The sequence below is a fragment of the Salvelinus fontinalis genome, chromosome 6, assembly GCF_029448725.1.
Source record: "Salvelinus fontinalis isolate EN_2023a chromosome 6, ASM2944872v1, whole genome shotgun sequence".
NCBI classification, from domain to species: Eukaryota; Metazoa; Chordata; class Actinopteri; order Salmoniformes; family Salmonidae; genus Salvelinus; species Salvelinus fontinalis.
In genome coordinates this window covers 78,482,874-78,505,662 of record NC_074670.1, presented here as the reverse complement: position 1 = coordinate 78,505,662, position 22,789 = coordinate 78,482,874, and the positions used below count along the sequence as shown (strand labels likewise).

The 22,789-nt window shown below is 40.4% G+C and overlaps 1 protein-coding gene across 3 annotated transcripts in view; it reads left to right on the top strand.

Annotated features, from left to right (window-relative positions):
* The window catches only part of LOC129858507 (probable E3 ubiquitin-protein ligase MID2), a 276,015-nt gene that overhangs the window by 187,104 nt on the left and 66,122 nt on the right, over positions 1 to 22,789 (top strand). For 2 of the 3 annotated variants that reach the window (XM_055927796.1, XM_055927795.1), the window contains exon 3: positions 1,186 to 1,251. The exons of the other annotated variant lie outside the window; for it this stretch is intronic. In XM_055927796.1, the coding sequence (XP_055783771.1) occupies positions 1,186 to 1,251 (66 nt within the window). The remainder of the gene's footprint in view (positions 1 to 1,185; positions 1,252 to 22,789) is intronic. 3 annotated transcript variants of the gene reach the window in all.

Genomic DNA, 22,789 nt, shown 5'->3' with positions numbered 1-22,789 from the left:
TGTTCCTAGTGTAGTAGACCTGACCAGTCTATGTGTGTGTTCCTAGTGTAGTAGACCTGACCAGTCTATGTGTTCCTAGTGTAGTAGACCTGACCAGTCTATGTGTGTGTTCCTAGTGTAGTAGACCTGACCAGTCTATGTGTGTTCCTAGTGTAGTAGACCTGACCAGTCTATGTGTGTGTTCCTAGTGTAGTAGACCTGACCAGTCTATGTGTGTGTTCCTAGTGTAGTAGACCTGACCAGTCTATGTGTGTGTTCCTAGTGTAGTAGACCTGACCAGTCTATGTGTGTGTTCCTAGTGTAGTAGACCTGACCAGTCTATGTGTGTGTTCCTAGTGTAGTAGACCTGACCAGTCTATGTGTGTGTTCCTAGTGTAGTAGACCTGACCAGTCTATGTGTGTTCCTAGTGTAGTAGACCTGACCAGTCTATGTGTGTGTTCCTAGTGTAGTAGACCTGACCAGTCTATGTGTGTGTTCCTAGTGTAGTAGACCTGACCAGTCTATGTGTGTGTGTTCCTAGTGTAGTAGACCTGACCAGTCTATGTGTGTTCCTAGTGTAGTAGACCTGACCAGTCTATGTGTGTGTGTTCCTAGTGTAGTAGACCTGACCAGTCTATGTGTGTGTTCCTAGTGTAGTAGACCTGACCAGTCTATGTGTGTGTTCCTAGTGTAGTAGACCTGACCAGTCTATGTGTGTTCCTAGTGTAGTAGACCTGACCAGTCTATGTGTGTTCCTAGTGTAGTAGACCTGACCAGTCTATGTGTGTGTTCCTAGTGTAGTAGACCTGACCAGTCTATGTGTGTGTGTTCCTAGTGTAGTAGACCTGACCAGTCTATGTGTGTGTTCCTAGTGTAGTAGACCTGACCAGTCTATGTGTGTGTTCCTAGTGTAGTAGACCTGACCAGTCTATGTGTGTGTTCCTAGTGTAGTAGACCTGACCAGTCTATGTGTGTGTTCCTAGTGTAGTAGACCTGACCAGTCTATGTGTGTGTTCCTAGTGTAGTAGACCTGACCAGTCTATGTGTGTGTTCCTAGTGTAGTAGACCTGACCAGTCTATGTGTGTGTTCCTAGTGTAGTAGACCTGACCAGTCTATGTGTGTGTGTTCCTAGTGTAGTAGACCTGACCAGTCTATGTGTGTTCCTAGTGTAGTAGACCTGACCAGTCTATGTGTGTGTTCCTAGGCTTTTCAAGTGAGTCCTGGCAGAGTATCTGACGCAGTAATGGAGGCATCAAAGACAGGCGCTGTGGTGAGTCACCCAATGGTTCGCTTGCCTATTTACATCACTGTCTCCCTCCCAAATAGCACCCTATTCCCTATATAGTGCACTTCTTTTGAACCGGTGGCCAAGTAGTTCACTATGGGGGGAATAGGGTGCCATTTGGGATGCAGGCATTGTCCTGGTGTTTGGAGAGGGAGAGACCACTGAGACAATAGCCAGGTACGGCCACACAGCCAGGTCGATGTTGGGATTGCCCTTCCTCGCATGCTTCTCATTCACATGCATGAATAGATAACCAGCTTCAAAAAGAGCTGTTGTGACTTTTCCTCTTTGTTTTGCTGCCTGCGGCTGTCGTTTCTTCCTGTCGTTTCTTCCTGTCGTTTCTTCCTGTCGTTTCTTCCTGTCGTTTCTTCCTGTCGTTTCTTCCTGTCGTTTCTTCCTGTCGTTTCTTCCTGTTGTTTCTTCCTGCCGTTTCTTCCTGTCGTTTCTTCCTGTCGTTTCTTCCTGTCGTTTCTTCCTGTCGTTTCTTCCTGTCGTTTCTTCCTGTCGTTTCTTCCTGTCGTTTCTTCCTGCCGTTTCTTCCTGTCGTTTCTTCCAGTCGTTTCTTCCTGCCGTTTCTTCCTGTCGTTTCTTCCTGCCGTTTCTTCCTGTCGTTTCTTCCCGTCGTCATTGTTGTTGTTTTCTTCTTTGCTATTTTTGCTGCTTAAATTCATGGGCTGCTATGTTCGCTCTCGCTTTCTCTCTATCTCTCTCTGTCTCTGTCTCTGTCTCTATCTCGCTCTCGCTCTCCTCTCTCTCTCTCATCTATTTATCTAATTTGGCTGTTTAATGTCTGTCAGTGTGTTTTTCAGCCATGTTTGCAGTTTTGCCTGCTTTATAAGTATAGTTTTATCAACTAAAGATAATGTTGTAAAACTTGTTTCAACATGATTAAACATAACTGATGTAGTTATCACAGAGTAATGTTGAGCTTTTTTGTTCATTTCTGATGTGGCATTTCTATAATATGACATTTACTTTATAAAGACTAATATACTGTTTACTAACCATTAATATCTCTGCTCAGACAAGCTGCCACATTTAATTATATCATAAAAACAACAACCCTCAGACTAACCCACTAACTGTCAGGGATCTAAACCCTCTGACTAACCCACTAACTGTCTGGGATCTAAACCCTCTGACTAACCCACTAACTGTATGGGATCTAAACCCTCTGACTAACCCACTAACTGTCAGGGATCTAAACCCTCTGACTAACCCACTAACTGTCTGGGATCTAAACCCTCTGACTAACCCACTAACTGTATGGGATCTAAACCCTCTGACTAACCCACTAACTGTCAGGGATCTAAACCCTCTGACTAACCCACTAACTGTCTGGGATCTAAACCCTCTGACTAACCCACTAACTGTATGGGATCTAAACCCTCTGACTAACCCACTAACTGTCAGGGATCTAAACCCTCTGACTAACCCACTAACTGTCAGGGATCTAAACCCTCTGACTAACCCACTAACTGTCAGGGATCTAAACCCTCTGACTAACCCACTAACTGTCTGGGATCTAAACCCTCTGACTAACCCACTAACTGTCTGGGATCTAAACCCTCTGACTAACCCACTAACTGTCAGGGATCTAAACCCTCTGACTAACCCACTAACTGTCTGGGATCTAAACCCTCTGACTAACCCACTAACTGTCTAGGATCTAAACCCTCTGACTAACCCACTAACTGTCTGGCATCTAAACCCTCTGACTAACCCACTAACTGTCAAGGGTCTAAACCCTCTGACTAACCCACTAACTGTCTGGGATCTAAACCCTCTGACTAACCCACTAACTGTCTGGGATCTAAACCCTCTGACTAACCCACTAACTGTCTGGGATCTAAACCCTCTGACTAACCCACTAACTGTATGGGATCTAAACCCTCTGACTAACCCACTAACTGTCTGGGATCTAAACCCTCGGATTAACCCACTAACTGTCAGGGATCTAAACCCTCTGACTAACCCACTAACTGTCTGGGATCTAAACCCTCTGACTAACCCACTAACTGTCTAGGATCTAAACCCTCTGACTAACCCACTAACTGTCTGGCATCTAAACCCTCTGACTAACCCACTAACTGTCAGGGATCTAAACCCTCTGACTAACCCACTAACTGTCAGGGATCTAAACCCTCTGACTAACCCACTAACTGTCTGGGATCTAAACCCTCTGACTAACCCACTAACTGTCTGGGATCTAAACCCTCTGACTAACCCACTAACTGTCTGGGATCTAAACCCTCTGACTAACCCACTAACTGTATGGGATCTAAACCCTCTGACTAACCCACTAACTGTCTGGGATCTAAACCCTCGGATTAACCCACTAACTGTCAGGGATCTAAACCCTCTGACTAACCCACTAACTGTCTGGGATCTAAACCCTCTGACTAACCCACTAACTGTCTGGGATCTAAACCCTCTAACTAACCCACTAACTGTCTGGGATCTAAACCCTCTGACTAACCCACTAACTGTCAGGGATCTAAACCCTCTGACTAACCCACTAACTGTCAGGGAACTAAACCCTCTGACTAACCCACTAACTGTCAGGGATCTAAACCCTCGGACTAACCCATTAACTGTCAGGGATTTAAACCCTCGGATTAACCCACTAACTGTCAGGGATCTAAACCCTCTGACTAACCCACTAACTGTCAGGGATCTAAACCCTCTGACTAACCCACTAACTGTCTGGGATCTAAACCCTCTGACTAACCCACTAACTGTCTGGGATCTAAACCCTCTGACTAACCCACTAACTGTCTGGGATCTAAACCCTCTGACTAACCCACTAACTGTCTGGGATCTAAACCCTCTGACTAACCCACTAACTGTCTGGGATTTAAACCCTCTGACTAACCCACTAACTGTCTGGGATCTAAACCCTCTGACTAACCCACTAACTGTCAGGGAACTAAACCCTCTGACTAACCCACTAACTGTCTGGGATCTAAACCCTCTGACTAACCCACTAACTGTCTGGGATCTAAACCCTCTGACTAGCCCACTAACTGTCTAGGATCTAAACCCTCTGACTAACCCACTAACTGTCAGGGATCTAAACCCTCTGACTAACCCACTAACTGTCTGGGATCTAAACCCTCTGACTAACCCACTAACTGTCAGGGATCTAAACCCTCTGACTAACCCACTAACTGTCTGGGATCTAGACCCTCTGACTAACCCACTAACTGTCTGAGATCTAAACCCTCTGACTAACCCACTAACTGTCAGGGATCTAAACCCTCTGACTAACCCACTAACTGTCAGGGAACTAAACCCTCTGACTAACCCACTAACTGTCAGGGATCTAAACCCTCTGACTAACCCACTAACTGTCTAGGATCTAAACCCTCTGACTAACCCACTAACTGTCAGGGATCTAAACCCTCTGACTAACCCACTAACTGTCTGGGATCTAAACCCTCTGACTAACCCACTAACTGTCAGGGATCTAAACCCTCTGACTAACCCACTAACTGTCAGGGATCTAAACCCTCTGACTAACCCACTAACTGTCAGGGATCTAAACCCTCTGACTAACCCACTAACTGTCAGGGATCTAAACCCTCGGACTAACCCACTAACTGTCAGGGATTTAAACCCTCTGTCTAACCCACTAACTGTCAGGGATCTAAACCCTCGGATTAACCCACTAACTGTCAGGGATCTAAACCCTCTGACTAACCCACTAACTGTCAGGGATCTAAACCCTCTGACTAACCCACTAACTGTCTGGGATCTAAACCCCCTGACTAACCCACTAACTGTCTGGGATCTAAACCCTCTGACTAACCCACTAACTGTCAGGGATCTAAACCCTCTGACTAACCCACTAACTGTCAGGGATCTAAACCCTCTGACTAACCCACTAACTGTCAGGGATCTAAACCCTCGGACTAACCCACTAACTGTCAGGGATCTAAACCCTCGGACTAACCCACTAACTGTCAGGGATCTAAACCCTCTGACTAACCCACTAACTGTCTGGGATCTAAACCCTCTGACTAACCCACTAACTGTCAGGGATCTAAACCCTCTGACTAACCCACTAACTGTCTGGGATCTAGACCCTCTGACTAACCCACTAACTGTCTGAGATCTAAACCCTCTGACTAACCCACTAACTGTCAGGGATCTAAACCCTCTGACTAACCCACTAACTGTCAGGGAACTAAACCCTCTGACTAACCCACTAACTGTCAGGGATCTAAACCCTCTGACTAACCCACTAACTGTCTAGGATCTAAACCCTCTGACTAACCCACTAACTGTCAGGGATCTAAACCCTCTGACTAACCCACTAACTGTCTGGGATCTAAACCCTCTGACTAACCCACTAACTGTCAGGGATCTAAACCCTCTGACTAACCCACTAACTGTCAGGGATCTAAACCCTCTGACTAACCCACTAACTGTCAGGGATCTAAACCCTCTGACTAACCCACTAACTGTCAGGGATCTAAACCCTCTGACTAACCCACTAACTGTCAGGGATCTAAACCCTCGGACTAACCCACTAACTGTCAGGGATCTAAACCCTCGGACTAACCCACTAACTGTCAGGGATCTAAACCCTCTGACTAACCCACTAACTGTCAGGGATCTAAAACCTCGGACTAACCCATTAACTGTCAGGGATCTAAACCCTCTGACTAACCCACTAACTCTCAGGGATCTAAACCCTCTGACTAACCCACTAACTGTCAGGGACCTAAACCCTCTGACTAACCCACTAACTGTCAGGGACCTAAACCCTCTGACTAGCCCACTGACTGTCAGGAATCTAAACCCTCGGACTAACCCACTAACTGTCAGGGATATAAACCCTCGGACTAACCCACTAACTGTCAGGGATCTAAACCCTCTGACTAACCCACTAACTGTCAGGGATCTAAACCCTCTGACTAACCCACTAACTGTCAGGGACCTAAACCCTCGAACTATACCCAGTAGTTCAGATGGTTTATTGGGAACTGTAAGCTGTAGTTCAGATGGTTTATTGAGGATCTGTAACCTGTAGTTCAGATGGTTTATTGAGGAACTGTAACCTGTAGTTCAGATGGTTTATTGGGAACTATAACCTGTAGTTCAGATGGTTTATTGAGGAACTGTAACCTGTAGTTCAGATGGTTTATTGGGAACTGTAACCTGTAGTTCAGATGGTTTATTGGGGACTGTAACCTGTAGTTCAGATGGTTTATTGGGAACTATAACCTGTAGTTCAGATGGTTTATTGAGGAACTGTAATCTGTAGTTCAGATGGTTTATTGGGGACTGTAACCTGTAGTTCAGATGGTTTATTGAGGAACTGTAACCTTTAGTTCAGATGGTTTATTGAGGAACTGTAACCTGTAGTTCAGATGGTTTATTGGGAACTGTAACCTGTAGTTCAGATGGTTTATTGGGAACTATAACCTGTAGTTCAGATGGTTTATTGAGGAACTGTAACCTGTAGTTCAGATGGTTTATTGGGAGCTATAACCTGTAGTTCAGATGGTTTATTGAGGAACTATAACCTGTAGTTCAGATGGTTTATTGGGGACTGTAACCTGTAGTTCAGATGGTTTATTGGGAACTGTAACCTGTAGTTCAGATGGTTTATTGGGGAACTGTAACCTGTAGTTCAGATGGTTTATTGAGGAACTATAACCTGTAGTTCAGATGGTTTATTGGGAACTATAACCTGTAGTTCAGATGGTTTTTTGAGGAACTATAACCAGTAGTTCAGATGGTTTATTGAGGAACTATAACCTGCAGTTCAGATGGTTTATTGGGAACTATAACCTGTAGTTCAGATGGTTTATTGGGAACTGTAACCTGTAGTTCAGATGGTTTATTGAGGAACTATAACCAGTAGTTCAGATGGTTTATTGAGGAACTATAACCTGCAGTTCAGATGGTTTATTGGGAACTATAACCTGTAGTTCAGATGGTTTATTGGGAACTGTAACCTGTAGTTCAGATGGTTTATTGAGGAACTATAACCAGTAGTTCAGATGGTTTATTGAGGAACTATAACCTGCAGTTCAGATGGTTTATTGGGAACTATAACCTGTAGTTCAGATGGTTTATTGGGAACTGTAACCTGTAGTTCAGATGGTTTATTGAGGAACTATAACCAGTAGTTCAGATGGTTTATTGAGGAACTATAACCTGCAGTTCAGATGGTTTATTGGGAACTATAACCTGTAGTTCAGATGGTTTATTGGGAACTGTAACCTGTAGTTCAGATGGTTTATTGAGGAACTATAACCAGTAGTTCAGATGGTTTATTGAGGAACTATAACCTGTAGTTCAGATGGTTTATTGGGAACTATAACCTGTAGTTCAGATGGTTTATTGGGAACTGTAACCTGTAGTTCAGATGGTTTATTGAGGAACTGTAACCTGTAGTTCAGATGGTTTATTGAGGAACTGTAACCTGTAGTTCAGATGGTTTATTGGGAACTGTAACCTGTAGTTCAGATGGTTTATTGGGGACTGTAACCTGTAGTTCAGATGGTTTATTGGGAACTATAACCTGTAGTTCAGATGGTTTATTGAGGAACTGTAATCTGTAGTTCAGATGGTTTATTGGGGACTGTAACCTGTAGTTCAGATGGTTTATTGAGGAACTGTAACCTTTAGTTCAGATGGTTTATTGAGGAACTGTAACCTGTAGTTCAGATGGTTTATTGGGAACTGTAACCTGTAGTTCAGATGGTTTATTGGGAACTATAACCTGTAGTTCAGATGGTTTATTGAGGAACTGTAACCTGTAGTTCAGATGGTTTATTGGGAGCTATAACCTGTAGTTCAGATGGTTTATTGAGGAACTATAACCTGTAGTTCAGATGGTTTATTGGGGACTGTAACCTGTAGTTCAGATGGTTTATTGGGAACTGTAACCTGTAGTTCAGATGGTTTATTGGGGAACTGTAACCTGTAGTTCAGATGGTTTATTGAGGAACTATAACCTGTAGTTCAGATGGTTTATTGGGAACTATAACCTGTAGTTCAGATGGTTTTTTGAGGAACTATAACCAGTAGTTCAGATGGTTTATTGAGGAACTATAACCTGCAGTTCAGATGGTTTATTGGGAACTATAACCTGTAGTTCAGATGGTTTATTGGGAACTGTAACCTGTAGTTCAGATGGTTTATTGAGGAACTATAACCAGTAGTTCAGATGGTTTATTGAGGAACTATAACCTGCAGTTCAGATGGTTTATTGGGAACTATAACCTGTAGTTCAGATGGTTTATTGGGAACTGTAACCTGTAGTTCAGATGGTTTATTGAGGAACTATAACCAGTAGTTCAGATGGTTTATTGAGGAACTATAACCTGCAGTTCAGATGGTTTATTGGGAACTATAACCTGTAGTTCAGATGGTTTATTGGGAACTGTAACCTGTAGTTCAGATGGTTTATTGAGGAACTATAACCAGTAGTTCAGATGGTTTATTGAGGAACTATAACCTGCAGTTCAGATGGTTTATTGGGAACTATAACCTGTAGTTCAGATGGTTTATTGGGAACTGTAACCTGTAGTTCAGATGGTTTATTGAGGAACTATAACCAGTAGTTCAGATGGTTTATTGAGGAACTATAACCTGTAGTTCAGATGGTTTATTGGGAACTATAACCTGTAGTTCAGATGGTTTATTGGGAACTGTAACCTGTAGTTCAGATGGTTTATTGAGGAACTGTAACCTGTAGTTCAGATGGTTTATTGAGGAACTGTAATCTGTAGTTCAGATGGTTTATTGGGGACTGTAACCTGTAGTTCAGATGGTTTATTGGGGAACTGTAACCTGTAGTTCAGATGGTTTATTGAGGAACTGTAACCTGTAGTTCAGATGGTTTATTGGGAACTATAACCTGTAGTTCAGATGGTTTATTGAGGAACTGTTACCTGTAGTTCAGATGGTTTATTGAGGAACTGTAACCTGTAGTTCAGATGGTTTATTGGGACCTGTAACCTGTAGTTCAGATGGTTTATTGGGACCTGTAACCTGTAGTTCAGATGGTTTATTGGGAACTGTAACCTGTAGTTCAGATGGTTTATTGGGAACTGTAACCTGTAGTTCAGATGGTTTATTTAGGAACTGTAACCTGTAGTTCAGATGGTTTATTGAGGAACTGTAACCTGTAGTTCAGATGGTTTATTGTGAACTGTAACCTGTAGTTCAGATGGTTTATTGTGGAACTGTAACCTGTAGTTCAGATGGTTTATTGGGAACTGTAACCTGTAGTTCAGATGGTTTATTGGGAACTGTAACCTGTAGTTCAGATGGTTTATTGGGGACTGTAATCTGTAGTTCAGATGGTTTATTGGGAACTGTAACCTGTAGTTCAGATGGTTTATTGGGAACTGTAACCTGTAGTTCAGATGGTTTATTGGGGACTGTAACCTGTAGTTCAGATGGTTTATTGGGAACTATAACCTGTAGTTCAGATGGTTTATTGAGGAACTGTAACCTGTAGTTCAGATGGTTTATTGGAGAACTGTAACCTGTAGTTCAGATGGTTTATTGGGGAACTGTAACCTGTAGTTCAGATGGTTTATTGGGAACTATAACCTTTAGTTCAGATGGTTTATTGAGGAACTGTAACCTGTAGTTCAGATGGTTTATTGGGAACTGTAGCCTGTAGTTCAGATGGTTTATTGGGAACTGTAACCTATAGTTCAGATGGTTTATTGAGGAACTATAACCTGTAGTTCAGATCGTTTATTGGGAACTGTAACCTGTAGTTCAGATGGTTTATTGGGGAACTATAACCTGTAGTTCAGATGGTTTATTGGGAACTGTAACCTGTAGTTCAGATGGTTTATTGGGAACTGTAATCTGTAGTTCAGATGGTTTATTGAGGAACTGTAACCTGTAGTTCAGATGGTTTATTGAGGAACTATAACCTGTAGTTCAGATGGTTTATTGGGAACTGTAACCTGTAGTTCAGGTGGTTTAATGGGGAACTATAACCTGTAGTTCAGATGGTTTATTGGGAACTGTAACCTGTAGTTCAGATGGTTTATTGGGAACTGGAATCTGTAGTTCAGATGGTTTATTGGGAACTGTAACCTGTAGTTCAGATGGTTTATTGAGGAACTGTAACCTGTAGTTCAGATGGTTTATTGGGAACTATAACCTGTAGTTCAGATGGTTTATTGAGGAACTGTAACCTGTAGTTCAGATGGTTTATTGGGGAACTATAACCTGTAGTTCAGATGGTTTATTGGGAACTGTAACCTGTAGTTCAGATGGTTTATTGGGAACTGTAACCTGTAGTTCAGATGGTTTATTGGGAACTGTAACCTGTAGTTCAGATGGTTTATTGAGGAACTGTAACCTGTAGTTCAGATGGTTTATTGAGGAACTGTAACCTGTAGTTCAGATGGTTTATTGGGAACTGTAACCTGTAGTTCAGATGGTTTATTGGGAACTGTAATCTGTAGTTCAGATGGTTTATTGGGAACTATAACCTGTAGTTCAGATGGTTTATTGGGAACTGTAATCTGTAGTTCAGATGGTTTATTGGGAACTGTAACCTGTAGTTCAGATGGTTTATTGGGAACTATAACCTGTAGTTCAGATGGTTTATTGGGGAACTGTAACCTGTAGTTCAGATGGTTTATTGGGAACTGTAACCTGTAGTTCAGATGGTTTTTTGGGGAACTGTAACCTGTAGTTCAGATGGTTCATTGAGGAACTGTAACCTGTAGTTCAGATGGTTTATTGGGAACTATAACCAGTAGTTTAGATGGTTCATTGAGGAACTGTAACATGTAGTTCAGATGGTTTATTGGGAACTATAACCTGTAGTTCAGATGGTTTATTGAGGAACTGTAACCTGTAGTTCAGATGGTTTATTGGGAACTGTAACCTGTAGTTCAGATGGTTTGTTGAGGAACTGTAACCTGTAGTTCAGATGGTTTATTGAGGAACTGTAACCTGTAGTTCAGATGGTTTATTGAGGAACTGTAACCTGTAGTTCAGATGGTTTATTGGGGAACTGTAACCTGTAGTTCAGATGGTTTATTGAGGAACTGTAACCTGTAGTTCAGATGGTTTATTGAGGAACTGTAACCTGTAGTTCAGATGGTTTATTGGGAACTGTAACCTGTAGTTCAGATGGTTTATTGGGAACTGTAACCTGTAGTTCAGATGGTTTATTGAGGAACTGTAACCTGTAGTTCAGATGGTTTATTGAGGAACTGTAACCTGTAGTTCAGATGGTTTATTGGAAACTGTAACCTGTAGTTCAGATGGTTTATTGGGAACTATAACCTGTAGTTCAGATGGTTTATTGGGAACTATAACCTGTAGTTCAGATGGTTTATTGTGGAACAGTAACCTGTAGTTCAGATGGTTTATTGGGAACTATAACCAGTAGTTCAGATGGTTTATTGGGGAACTGTAACCTGTAGTTCAGATGGTTTATTGGGGAACTGTAACCTGTAGTTCAGATGGTTTATTGGGAACTGTAACCTGTAGTTCAGATGGTTTATTGAGGAACTTTAACCTGTAGTTCAGATGGTTTATTGAGGAACTGTAACCTGTAGTTCAGATGGTTTATTGAGGAACTGTAACCTGTAGTTCAGATGGTTTATTGAGGAACTGTAACCTGTAGTTCAGATGGTTTATTGAGGAACTGTAACCTGTAGTTCAGATGGTTTATTGAGGAACTGTAATCTGTAGTTCAGATGGTTTATTGAGGAACTGTAACCTGTAGTTCAGATGGTTTATTGGGAACTGTAACCTGTAGTTCAGATGGTTTATTGAGGAACTGTAATCTGTAGTTCAGATGGTTTATTGAGGAACTGTAACCTGTAGTTCAGATGGTTTATTGGAAACTGTAACCTGTAGTTCAGATGGTTTATTGGGAACTGTAACCTGTAGTTCAGATGGTTTATTGGGAACTGTAACCTGTAGTTCAGATGGTTTTTTGGGAACTATAACCTGTAGTTCAGATGGTTTATTGAGGAACTGTAACCTGTAGTTCAGATGGTTTATTGGGGACTGTAACCAGTAGTTCAGATGGTTTATTGTGGAACTGTAACCTGTAGTTCAGATGGTTTATTGGGAACTGTAACCTGTAGTTCAGATGGTTTATTGGGAACTGTAACCTGTAGTTCAGATGGTTTATTGGGAACTGTAACCTGTAGTTCAGATGGTTTATTGGGAACTGTAACCTGTAGTTCAGATGGTTTATTGGGAACTGTAACCTGTAGTTCAGATGGTTTATTGGGAACTGTAACCTGTAGTTCAGATGGTTTATTGGGAACTGTAACCTGTAGTTCAGATGGTTTATTGGGAACTGTAACCTGTAGTTCAGATGGTTTATTGAGGAACTGTAACCTGTAGTTCAGATGGTTTATTGGGGACTGTAACCTGTAGTTCAGATGGTTTATTGTGGAACTGTAACCTGTAGTTCAGATGGTTTATTGGGAACTGTAACCTGTAGTTCAGATGGTTTATTGGGAACTATAACCTGTAGTTCAGATGGTTTATTGGGAACTATAACCTGTAGTTCAGATGGTTTATTGGGAACTGTAACCTGTAGTTCAGATGGTTTATTGGGAACTGTAACCTGTAGTTCAGATGGTTTATTGGGAACTATAACCTGTAGTTCAGATGGTTTATTGGGAACTATAACCTGTAATTCAGATGGTTTATTGGGAACTATAACCTGTAGTTCAGATGGTTTATTGTGGAACTGTAACCTGTAGTTCAGATGGTTTATTGGGAACTATAACCAGTAGTTCAGATGGTTTATTGGGGAACTGTAACCTGTAGTTCAGATGGTTTATTGGGGAACTGTAACCTGTAGTTCAGATGGTTTATTGGGAACTGTAACCTGTAGTTCAGATGGTTTATTGAGGAACTGTAACCTGTAGTTCAGATGGTTTATTGAGGAACTGTAACCTGTAGTTCAGATGGTTTATTGAGGAACTGTAACCTGTAGTTCAGATGGTTTATTGAGGAACTGTAACCTGTAGTTCAGATGGTTTATTGAGGAACTGTAACCTGTAGTTCAGATGGTTTATTGAGGAACTGTAACCTGTAGTTCAGATGGTTTATTGAGGAACTGTAACCTGTAGTTCAGATGTTTATTGAGGAACTGTAATCTGTAGTTCAGATGGTTTATTGAGGAACTGTAACCTGTAGTTCAGATGGTTTATTGGGAACTGTAACCTGTAGTTCAGATGGTTTATTGAGGAACTGTAATCTGTAGTTCAGATGGTTTATTGGGAACTGTAACCTGTAGTTCAGATGGTTTATTGGGAACTGTAACCTGTAGTTCAGATGGTTTATTGGGGAACTGTAACCTGTAGTTCAGATGGTTTATTGGGGAACTGTAACCTGTAGTTCAGATGGTTTATTGGGAACTGTAACCTGTAGTTCAGATGGTTTATTGGGAACTGTAACCTGTAGTTCAGATGGTTTATTGTGGAACTGTAACCTGTAGTTCAGATGGTTTATTGGGAACTGTAACCTGTAGTTCAGATGGTTTATTGAGGAACTGTAACCTGTAGTTCAGATGGTTTATTGAGGAACTGTAACCTGTAGTTCAGATGGTTTATTGGGAACTGTAACCTGTAGTTCAGATGGTTTATTGGGAACTGTAACCTGTAGTTCAGATGGTTTATTGGGAACTGTAACCTGTAGTTCAGATGGTTTATTGGGAACTATAACCTGTAGTTCAGATGGTTTATTGGGAACTGTAACCTGTAGTTCAGATGGTTTTTGAGGAACTGTAACCTGTAGTTCAGACGGTTTATTGGGAACTGTAACCTGTAGTTCAGATGGTTTATTGAGGAACTGTAACCTGTAGTTCAGATGGTTTATTGAGGAACTGTAACCTGTAGTTCAGATGGTTTATTGAGGAACTGTAACCTGTAGTTCAGATGGTTTATTGGGAACTGTAACCTGTAGTTCAGATGGTTTATTGGGAACTATAACCTGTAGTTCAGATGGTTTATTGAGGAACTATAACCTGTAGTTCAGATAGTTTATTGAGGAACTGTAACCTGTAGTTCAGATGGTTTATTGGGAACTATAACCTGTAGTTCAGATGGTTTATTGGGGACTGTAACCTGTAGTTCAGATGGTTTATTGGGGACTGTAACCTGTAGTTCAGATGGTTTATTGAGGAACTGTAACCTGTATTTCAGATGGTTTATTGGGAACTGTAATCTGTAGTTCAGATGGCTTATTGAGGAACTGTAATCTGTAGTTCAGATGGTTTATTGAGGAACTGTAACCTGTAGTTCAGATGGTTTATTGAGGAACTGTAACCTGTAGTTCAGATGGTTTATTGGGAACTGTAATCTGTAGTTCAGATGGTTTATTGAGGAACTGTAACCTGTAGTTCAGATGGTTTATTGAGGAACTGTAACCTGTTGTTCAGATGGTTTATTGGGAACTATAACCTGTAGTTCAGATGGTTTATTGAGGAACTGTAACCAGTAGTTCAGATGGTTTATTGTGGAACTGTAACCTGTAGTTCAGATGGTTTATTGTGGAACTGTAACCTCTAGTTCAGATGGTTTATTGGGAACTGTAACCTGTAGTTCAGATGGTTTATTGGGGAACTGTAACCTGTAGTTCAGATGGTTTATTGGGAACTATAACCATTTTAGTTCAGATGGTTTATTGAGGAACTGTAACCAGTAGTTCAGATGGTTTATTGGGAACTATAACCTGTAGTTCAGATGGTTTATTGAGGAACTGTAACCTGTAGTTCAGATGGTTTATTGGGAACTGTAACCTGTAGTTCAGATGGTTTATTGAGGAACTGTTAACTGTAGTTCAGATGGTTTATTGGGAACTGTAACCTGTAGTTCAGATGGTTTATTGGGGAACTGTAACCTGTAGTTCAGATGGTTTATTTGGAACTATAACCTGTAGTTCAGATGGTTTATTGAGGAACTGTAACCAGTAGTTCAGATGGTTTATTGGGAACTGTAACCTGTAGTTCAGATGGTTTATTGAGGAACTGTAACCTGTAGTTCAGATGGTTTATTGGGGAACTGTAACCTGTAGTTCAGATGGTTTATTGGGGAACTATAACCTGTAGTTCAGATGGTTTATTGGGAACTGTAACCTGTAGTTCAGATGGTTTATTGAGGAACTGTAACCTGTAGTTCAGATGGTTTATTGAGGAACTCTAACCTGTAGTTCAGATGGTTTATTGAGGAACTCTAACCTGTAGTTCAGATGGTTTATTTAGGAACTGTAACCTGTAGTTCAGATGGTTTATTGAGGAACTCTAACCTGTAGTTCAGATGGTTTATTGAGAAACTGTAACCTGTAGTTCAGATGGTTTATTTGGGAACTGTAACCTGTAGTTCAGATGGTTTATTGGGAACTGTAACCTGTAGTTCAGATGGTTTATTGGGAACTGTAACCTGTAGTTCAGATGGTTTATTGAGGAACTGTAACCTGTAGTTCAGATGGTTTATTGGGAACTGTAACCTGTAGTTCAGATGGTTTATTGGGAACTGTAACCTGTAGTTCAGATGGTTTATTGAGGAACTGTAACCTGTAGTTCAGATGGTTTATTGAGGAACTGTAACCTGTAGTTCAGATGGTTTATTGGGAACTATAACCTGTAGTTCAGATGGTTTATTGGGAACTGTAACCTGTAGTTCAGATGGTTTATTGAGGAACTGTAACCTGTAGTTCAGATGGTTTATTGTGGAACTGTAACCTGTAGTTCAGATGGTTTATTGGGGAACTATAACCTGTAGTTCAGATGGTTTATTGGGAACTGTAACCTGTAGTTCAGATGGTTTATTGGGAACTGTAACCTGTAGTTCAGATGGTTTATTGGGAACTGTAACCTGTAGTTCAGATGGTTTATTGAGGAACTGTAACCTGTAGTTCAGATGGTTTATTGAGGAACTGTAACCTGTAGTTCAGATGGTTTATTGGGAACTGTAACCTGTAGTTCAGATGGTTTATTGGGAACTGTAATCTGTAGTTCAGATGGTTTATTGGGAACTATAACCTGTAGTTCAGATGGTTTATTGGGAACTGTAATCTGTAGTTCAGATGGTTTATTGGGAACTGTAACCTGTAGTTCAGATGGTTTATTGGGAACTATAACCTGTAGTTCAGATGGTTTATTGGGGAACTGTAACCTGTAGTTCAGATGGTTTATTGGGAACTGTAACCTGTAGTTCAGATGGTTTTTTGGGGAACTGTAACCTGTAGTTCAGATGGTTCATTGAGGAACTGTAACCTGTAGTTCAGATGGTTTATTGGGAACTATAACCAGTAGTTTAGATGGTTCATTGAGGAACTGTAACATGTAGTTCAGATGGTTTATTGGGAACTATAACCTGTAGTTCAGATGGTTTATTGAGGAACTGTAACCTGTAGTTCAGATGGTTTATTGGGAACTGTAACCTGTAGTTCAGATGGTTTGTTGAGGAACTGTAACCTGTAGTTCAGATGGTTTATTGAGGAACTGTAACCTGTAGTTCAGATGGTTTATTGAGGAACTGTAACCTGTAGTTCAGATGGTTTATTGGGGAACTGTAACCTGTAGTTCAGATGGTTTATTGAGGAACTGTAACCTGTAGTTCAGATGGTTTATTGAGGAACTGTAACCTGTAGTTCAGATGGTTTATTGGGAACTGTAACCTGTAGTTCAGATGGTTTATTGGGAACTGTAACCTGTAGTTCAGATGGTTTATTGAGGAACTGTAACCTGTAGTTCAGATGGTTTATTGAGGAACTGTAACCTGTAGTTCAGATGGTTTATTGGAAACTGTAACCTGTAGTTCAGATGGTTTATTGGGAACTGTAACCTGTAGTTCAGATGGTTTATTGAGGAACTCTAACCTGTAGTTCAGATGGTTTATTGAGGAACTCTAACCTGTAGTTCAGATGGTTTATTTAGGAACTGTAACCTGTAGTTCAGATGGTTTATTGAGGAACTCTAACCTGTAGTTCAGATGGTTTATTGAGAAACTGTAACCTGTAGTTCAGATGGTTTATTTGGGAACTGTAACCTGTAGTTCAGATGGTTTATTGGGAACTGTAACCTGTAGTTCAGATGGTTTATTGGGAACTGTAACCTGTAGTTCAGATGGTTTATTGAGGAACTGTAACCTGTAGTTCAGATGGTTTATTGGGAACTGTAACCTGTAGTTCAGATGGTTTATTGGGAACTGTAACCTGTAGTTCAGATGGTTTATTGAGGAACTGTAACCTGTAGTTCAGATGGTTTATTGAGGAACTGTAACCTGTAGTTCAGATGGTTTATTGGGAACTATAACCTGTAGTTCAGATGGTTTATTGGGAACTGTAACCTGTAGTTCAGATGGTTTATTGAGGAACTGTAACCTGTAGTTCAGATGGTTTATTGTGGAACTGTAACCTGTAGTTCAGATGGTTTATTGGGGAACTATAACCTGTAGTTCAGATGGTTTATTGGGAACTGTAACCTGTAGTTCAGATGGTTTATTGGGAACTGTAACCTGTAGTTCAGATGGTTTATTGGGAACTGTAACCTGTAGTTCAGATGGTTTATTGAGGAACTGTAACCTGTAGTTCAGATGGTTTATTGAGGAACTGTAACCTGTAGTTCAGATGGTTTATTGGGAACTGTAACCTGTAGTTCAGATGGTTTATTGGGAACTGTAATCTGTAGTTCAGATGGTTTATTGGGAACTATAACCTGTAGTTCAGATGGTTTATTGGGAACTGTAATCTGTAGTTCAGATGGTTTATTGGGAACTGTAACCTGTAGTTCAGATGGTTTATTGGGAACTATAACCTGTAGTTCAGATGGTTTATTGGGGAACTGTAACCTGTAGTTCAGATGGTTTATTGGGAACTGTAACCTGTAGTTCAGATGGTTTTTTGGGGAACTGTAACCTGTAGTTCAGATGGTTCATTGAGGAACTGTAACCTGTAGTTCAGATGGTTTATTGGGAACTATAACCAGTAGTTTAGATGGTTCATTGAGGAACTGTAACATGTAGTTCAGATGGTTTATTGGGAACTATAACCTGTAGTTCAGATGGTTTATTGAGGAACTGTAACCTGTAGTTCAGATGGTTTATTGGGAACTGTAACCTGTAGTTCAGATGGTTTGTTGAGGAACTGTAACCTGTAGTTCAGATGGTTTATTGAGGAACTGTAACCTGTAGTTCAGATGGTTTATTGAGGAACTGTAACCTGTAGTTCAGATGGTTTATTGGGGAACTGTAACCTGTAGTTCAGATGGTTTATTGAGGAACTGTAACCTGTAGTTCAGATGGTTTATTGAGGAACTGTAACCTGTAGTTCAGATGGTTTATTGGGAACTGTAACCTGTAGTTCAGATGGTTTATTGGGAACTGTAACCTGTAGTTCAGATGGTTTATTGAGGAACTGTAACCTGTAGTTCAGATGGTTTATTGAGGAACTGTAACCTGTAGTTCAGATGGTTTATTGGAAACTGTAACCTGTAGTTCAGATGGTTTATTGGGAACTATAACCTGTAGTTCAGATGGTTTATTGGGAACTATAACCTGTAGTTCAGATGGTTTATTGTGGAACAGTAACCTGTAGTTCAGATGGTTTATTGGGAACTATAACCAGTAGTTCAGATGGTTTATTGGGGAACTGTAACCTGTAGTTCAGATGGTTTATTGGGGAACTGTAACCTGTAGTTCAGATGGTTTATTGGGAACTGTAACCTGTAGTTCAGATGGTTTATTGAGGAACTTTAACCTGTAGTTCAGATGGTTTATTGAGGAACTGTAACCTGTAGTTCAGATGGTTTATTGAGGAACTGTAACCTGTAGTTCAGATGGTTTATTGAGGAACTGTAACCTGTAGTTCAGATGGTTTATTGAGGAACTGTAACCTGTAGTTCAGATGGTTTATTGAGGAACTGTAATCTGTAGTTCAGATGGTTTATTGAGGAACTGTAACCTGTAGTTCAGATGGTTTATTGGGAACTGTAACCTGTAGTTCAGATGGTTTATTGAGGAACTGTAATCTGTAGTTCAGATGGTTTATTGAGGAACTGTAACCTGTAGTTCAGATGGTTTATTGGAAACTGTAACCTGTAGTTCAGATGGTTTATTGGGAACTGTAACCTGTAGTTCAGATGGTTTATTGGGAACTGTAACCTGTAGTTCAGATGGTTTTTTGGGAACTATAACCTGTAGTTCAGATGGTTTATTGAGGAACTGTAACCTGTAGTTCAGATGGTTTATTGGGGACTGTAACCAGTAGTTCAGATGGTTTATTGTGGAACTGTAACCTGTAGTTCAGATGGTTTATTGGGAACTGTAACCTGTAGTTCAGATGGTTTATTGGGAACTGTAACCTGTAGTTCAGATGGTTTATTGGGAACTGTAACCTGTAGTTCAGATGGTTTATTGGGAACTGTAACCTGTAGTTCAGATGGTTTATTGGGAACTGTAACCTGTAGTTCAGATGGTTTATTGGGAACTGTAACCTGTAGTTCAGATGGTTTATTGGGAACTGTAACCTGTAGTTCAGATGGTTTATTGGGAACTGTAACCTGTAGTTCAGATGGTTTATTGAGGAACTGTAACCTGTAGTTCAGATGGTTTATTGGGGACTGTAACCTGTAGTTCAGATGGTTTATTGTGGAACTGTAACCTGTAGTTCAGATGGTTTATTGGGAACTGTAACCTGTAGTTCAGATGGTTTATTGGGAACTATAACCTGTAGTTCAGATGGTTTATTGGGAACTATAACCTGTAGTTCAGATGGTTTATTGGGAACTGTAACCTGTAGTTCAGATGGTTTATTGGGAACTGTAACCTGTAGTTCAGATGGTTTATTGGGAACTATAACCTGTAGTTCAGATGGTTTATTGGGAACTATAACCTGTAATTCAGATGGTTTATTGGGAACTATAACCTGTAGTTCAGATGGTTTATTGTGGAACTGTAACCTGTAGTTCAGATGGTTTATTGGGAACTATAACCAGTAGTTCAGATGGTTTATTGGGGAACTGTAACCTGTAGTTCAGATGGTTTATTGGGGAACTGTAACCTGTAGTTCAGATGGTTTATTGGGAACTGTAACCTGTAGTTCAGATGGTTTATTGAGGAACTGTAACCTGTAGTTCAGATGGTTTATTGAGGAACTGTAACCTGTAGTTCAGATGGTTTATTGAGGAACTGTAACCTGTAGTTCAGATGGTTTATTGAGGAACTGTAACCTGTAGTTCAGATGGTTTATTGAGGAACTGTAACCTGTAGTTCAGATGGTTTATTGAGGAACTGTAACCTGTAGTTCAGATGGTTTATTGAGGAACTGTAACCTGTAGTTCAGATGGTTTATTGAGGAACTGTAATCTGTAGTTCAGATGGTTTATTGAGGAACTGTAACCTGTAGTTCAGATGGTTTATTGGGAACTGTAACCTGTAGTTCAGATGGTTTATTGAGGAACTGTAATCTGTAGTTCAGATGGTTTATTGGGAACTGTAACCTGTAGTTCAGATGGTTTATTGGGAACTGTAACCTGTAGTTCAGATGGTTTATTGGGGAACTGTAACCTGTAGTTCAGATGGTTTATTGGGGAACTGTAACCTGTAGTTCAGATGGTTTATTGGGAACTGTAACCTGTAGTTCAGATGGTTTATTGGGAACTGTAACCTGTAGTTCAGATGGTTTATTGTGGAACTGTAACCTGTAGTTCAGATGGTTTATTGGGAACTGTAACCTGTAGTTCAGATGGTTTATTGAGGAACTGTAACCTGTAGTTCAGATGGTTTATTGAGGAACTGTAACCTGTAGTTCAGATGGTTTATTGGGAACTGTAACCTGTAGTTCAGATGGTTTATTGGGAACTGTAACCTGTAGTTCAGATGGTTTATTGGGAACTGTAACCTGTAGTTCAGATGGTTTATTGGGAACTATAACCTGTAGTTCAGATGGTTTATTGGGAACTGTAACCTGTAGTTCAGATGGTTTTTGAGGAACTGTAACCTGTAGTTCAGACGGTTTATTGGGAACTGTAACCTGTAGTTCAGATGGTTTATTGAGGAACTGTAACCTGTAGTTCAGATGGTTTATTGAGGAACTGTAACCTGTAGTTCAGATGGTTTATTGAGGAACTGTAACCTGTAGTTCAGATGGTTTATTGGGAACTGTAACCTGTAGTTCAGATGGTTTATTGGGAACTATAACCTGTAGTTCAGATGGTTTATTGAGGAACTATAACCTGTAGTTCAGATAGTTTATTGAGGAACTGTAACCTGTAGTTCAGATGGTTTATTGGGAACTATAACCTGTAGTTCAGATGGTTTATTGGGGACTGTAACCTGTAGTTCAGATGGTTTATTGGGGACTGTAACCTGTAGTTCAGATGGTTTATTGAGGAACTGTAACCTGTATTTCAGATGGTTTATTGGGAACTGTAATCTGTAGTTCAGATGGCTTATTGAGGAACTGTAATCTGTAGTTCAGATGGTTTATTGAGGAACTGTAACCTGTAGTTCAGATGGTTTATTGAGGAACTGTAACCTGTAGTTCAGATGGTTTATTGGGAACTGTAATCTGTAGTTCAGATGGTTTATTGAGGAACTGTAACCTGTAGTTCAGATGGTTTATTGAGGAACTGTAACCTGTTGTTCAGATGGTTTATTGGGAACTATAACCTGTAGTTCAGATGGTTTATTGAGGAACTGTAACCAGTAGTTCAGATGGTTTATTGTGGAACTGTAACCTGTAGTTCAGATGGTTTATTGTGGAACTGTAACCTCTAGTTCAGATGGTTTATTGGGAACTGTAACCTGTAGTTCAGATGGTTTATTGGGGAACTGTAACCTGTAGTTCAGATGGTTTATTGGGAACTATAACCATTTTAGTTCAGATGGTTTATTGAGGAACTGTAACCAGTAGTTCAGATGGTTTATTGGGAACTATAACCTGTAGTTCAGATGGTTTATTGAGGAACTGTAACCTGTAGTTCAGATGGTTTATTGGGAACTGTAACCTGTAGTTCAGATGGTTTATTGAGGAACTGTTAACTGTAGTTCAGATGGTTTATTGGGAACTGTAACCTGTAGTTCAGATGGTTTATTGGGGAACTGTAACCTGTAGTTCAGATGGTTTATTTGGAACTATAACCTGTAGTTCAGATGGTTTATTGAGGAACTGTAACCAGTAGTTCAGATGGTTTATTGGGAACTGTAACCTGTAGTTCAGATGGTTTATTGAGGAACTGTAACCTGTAGTTCAGATGGTTTATTGGGGAACTGTAACCTGTAGTTCAGATGGTTTATTGGGGAACTATAACCTGTAGTTCAGATGGTTTATTGGGAACTGTAACCTGTAGTTCAGATGGTTTATTGAGGAACTGTAACCTGTAGTTCAGATGGTTTATTGAGGAACTCTAACCTGTAGTTCAGATGGTTTATTGAGGAACTCTAACCTGTAGTTCAGATGGTTTATTTAGGAACTGTAACCTGTAGTTCAGATGGTTTATTGAGGAACTCTAACCTGTAGTTCAGATGGTTTATTGAGAAACTGTAACCTG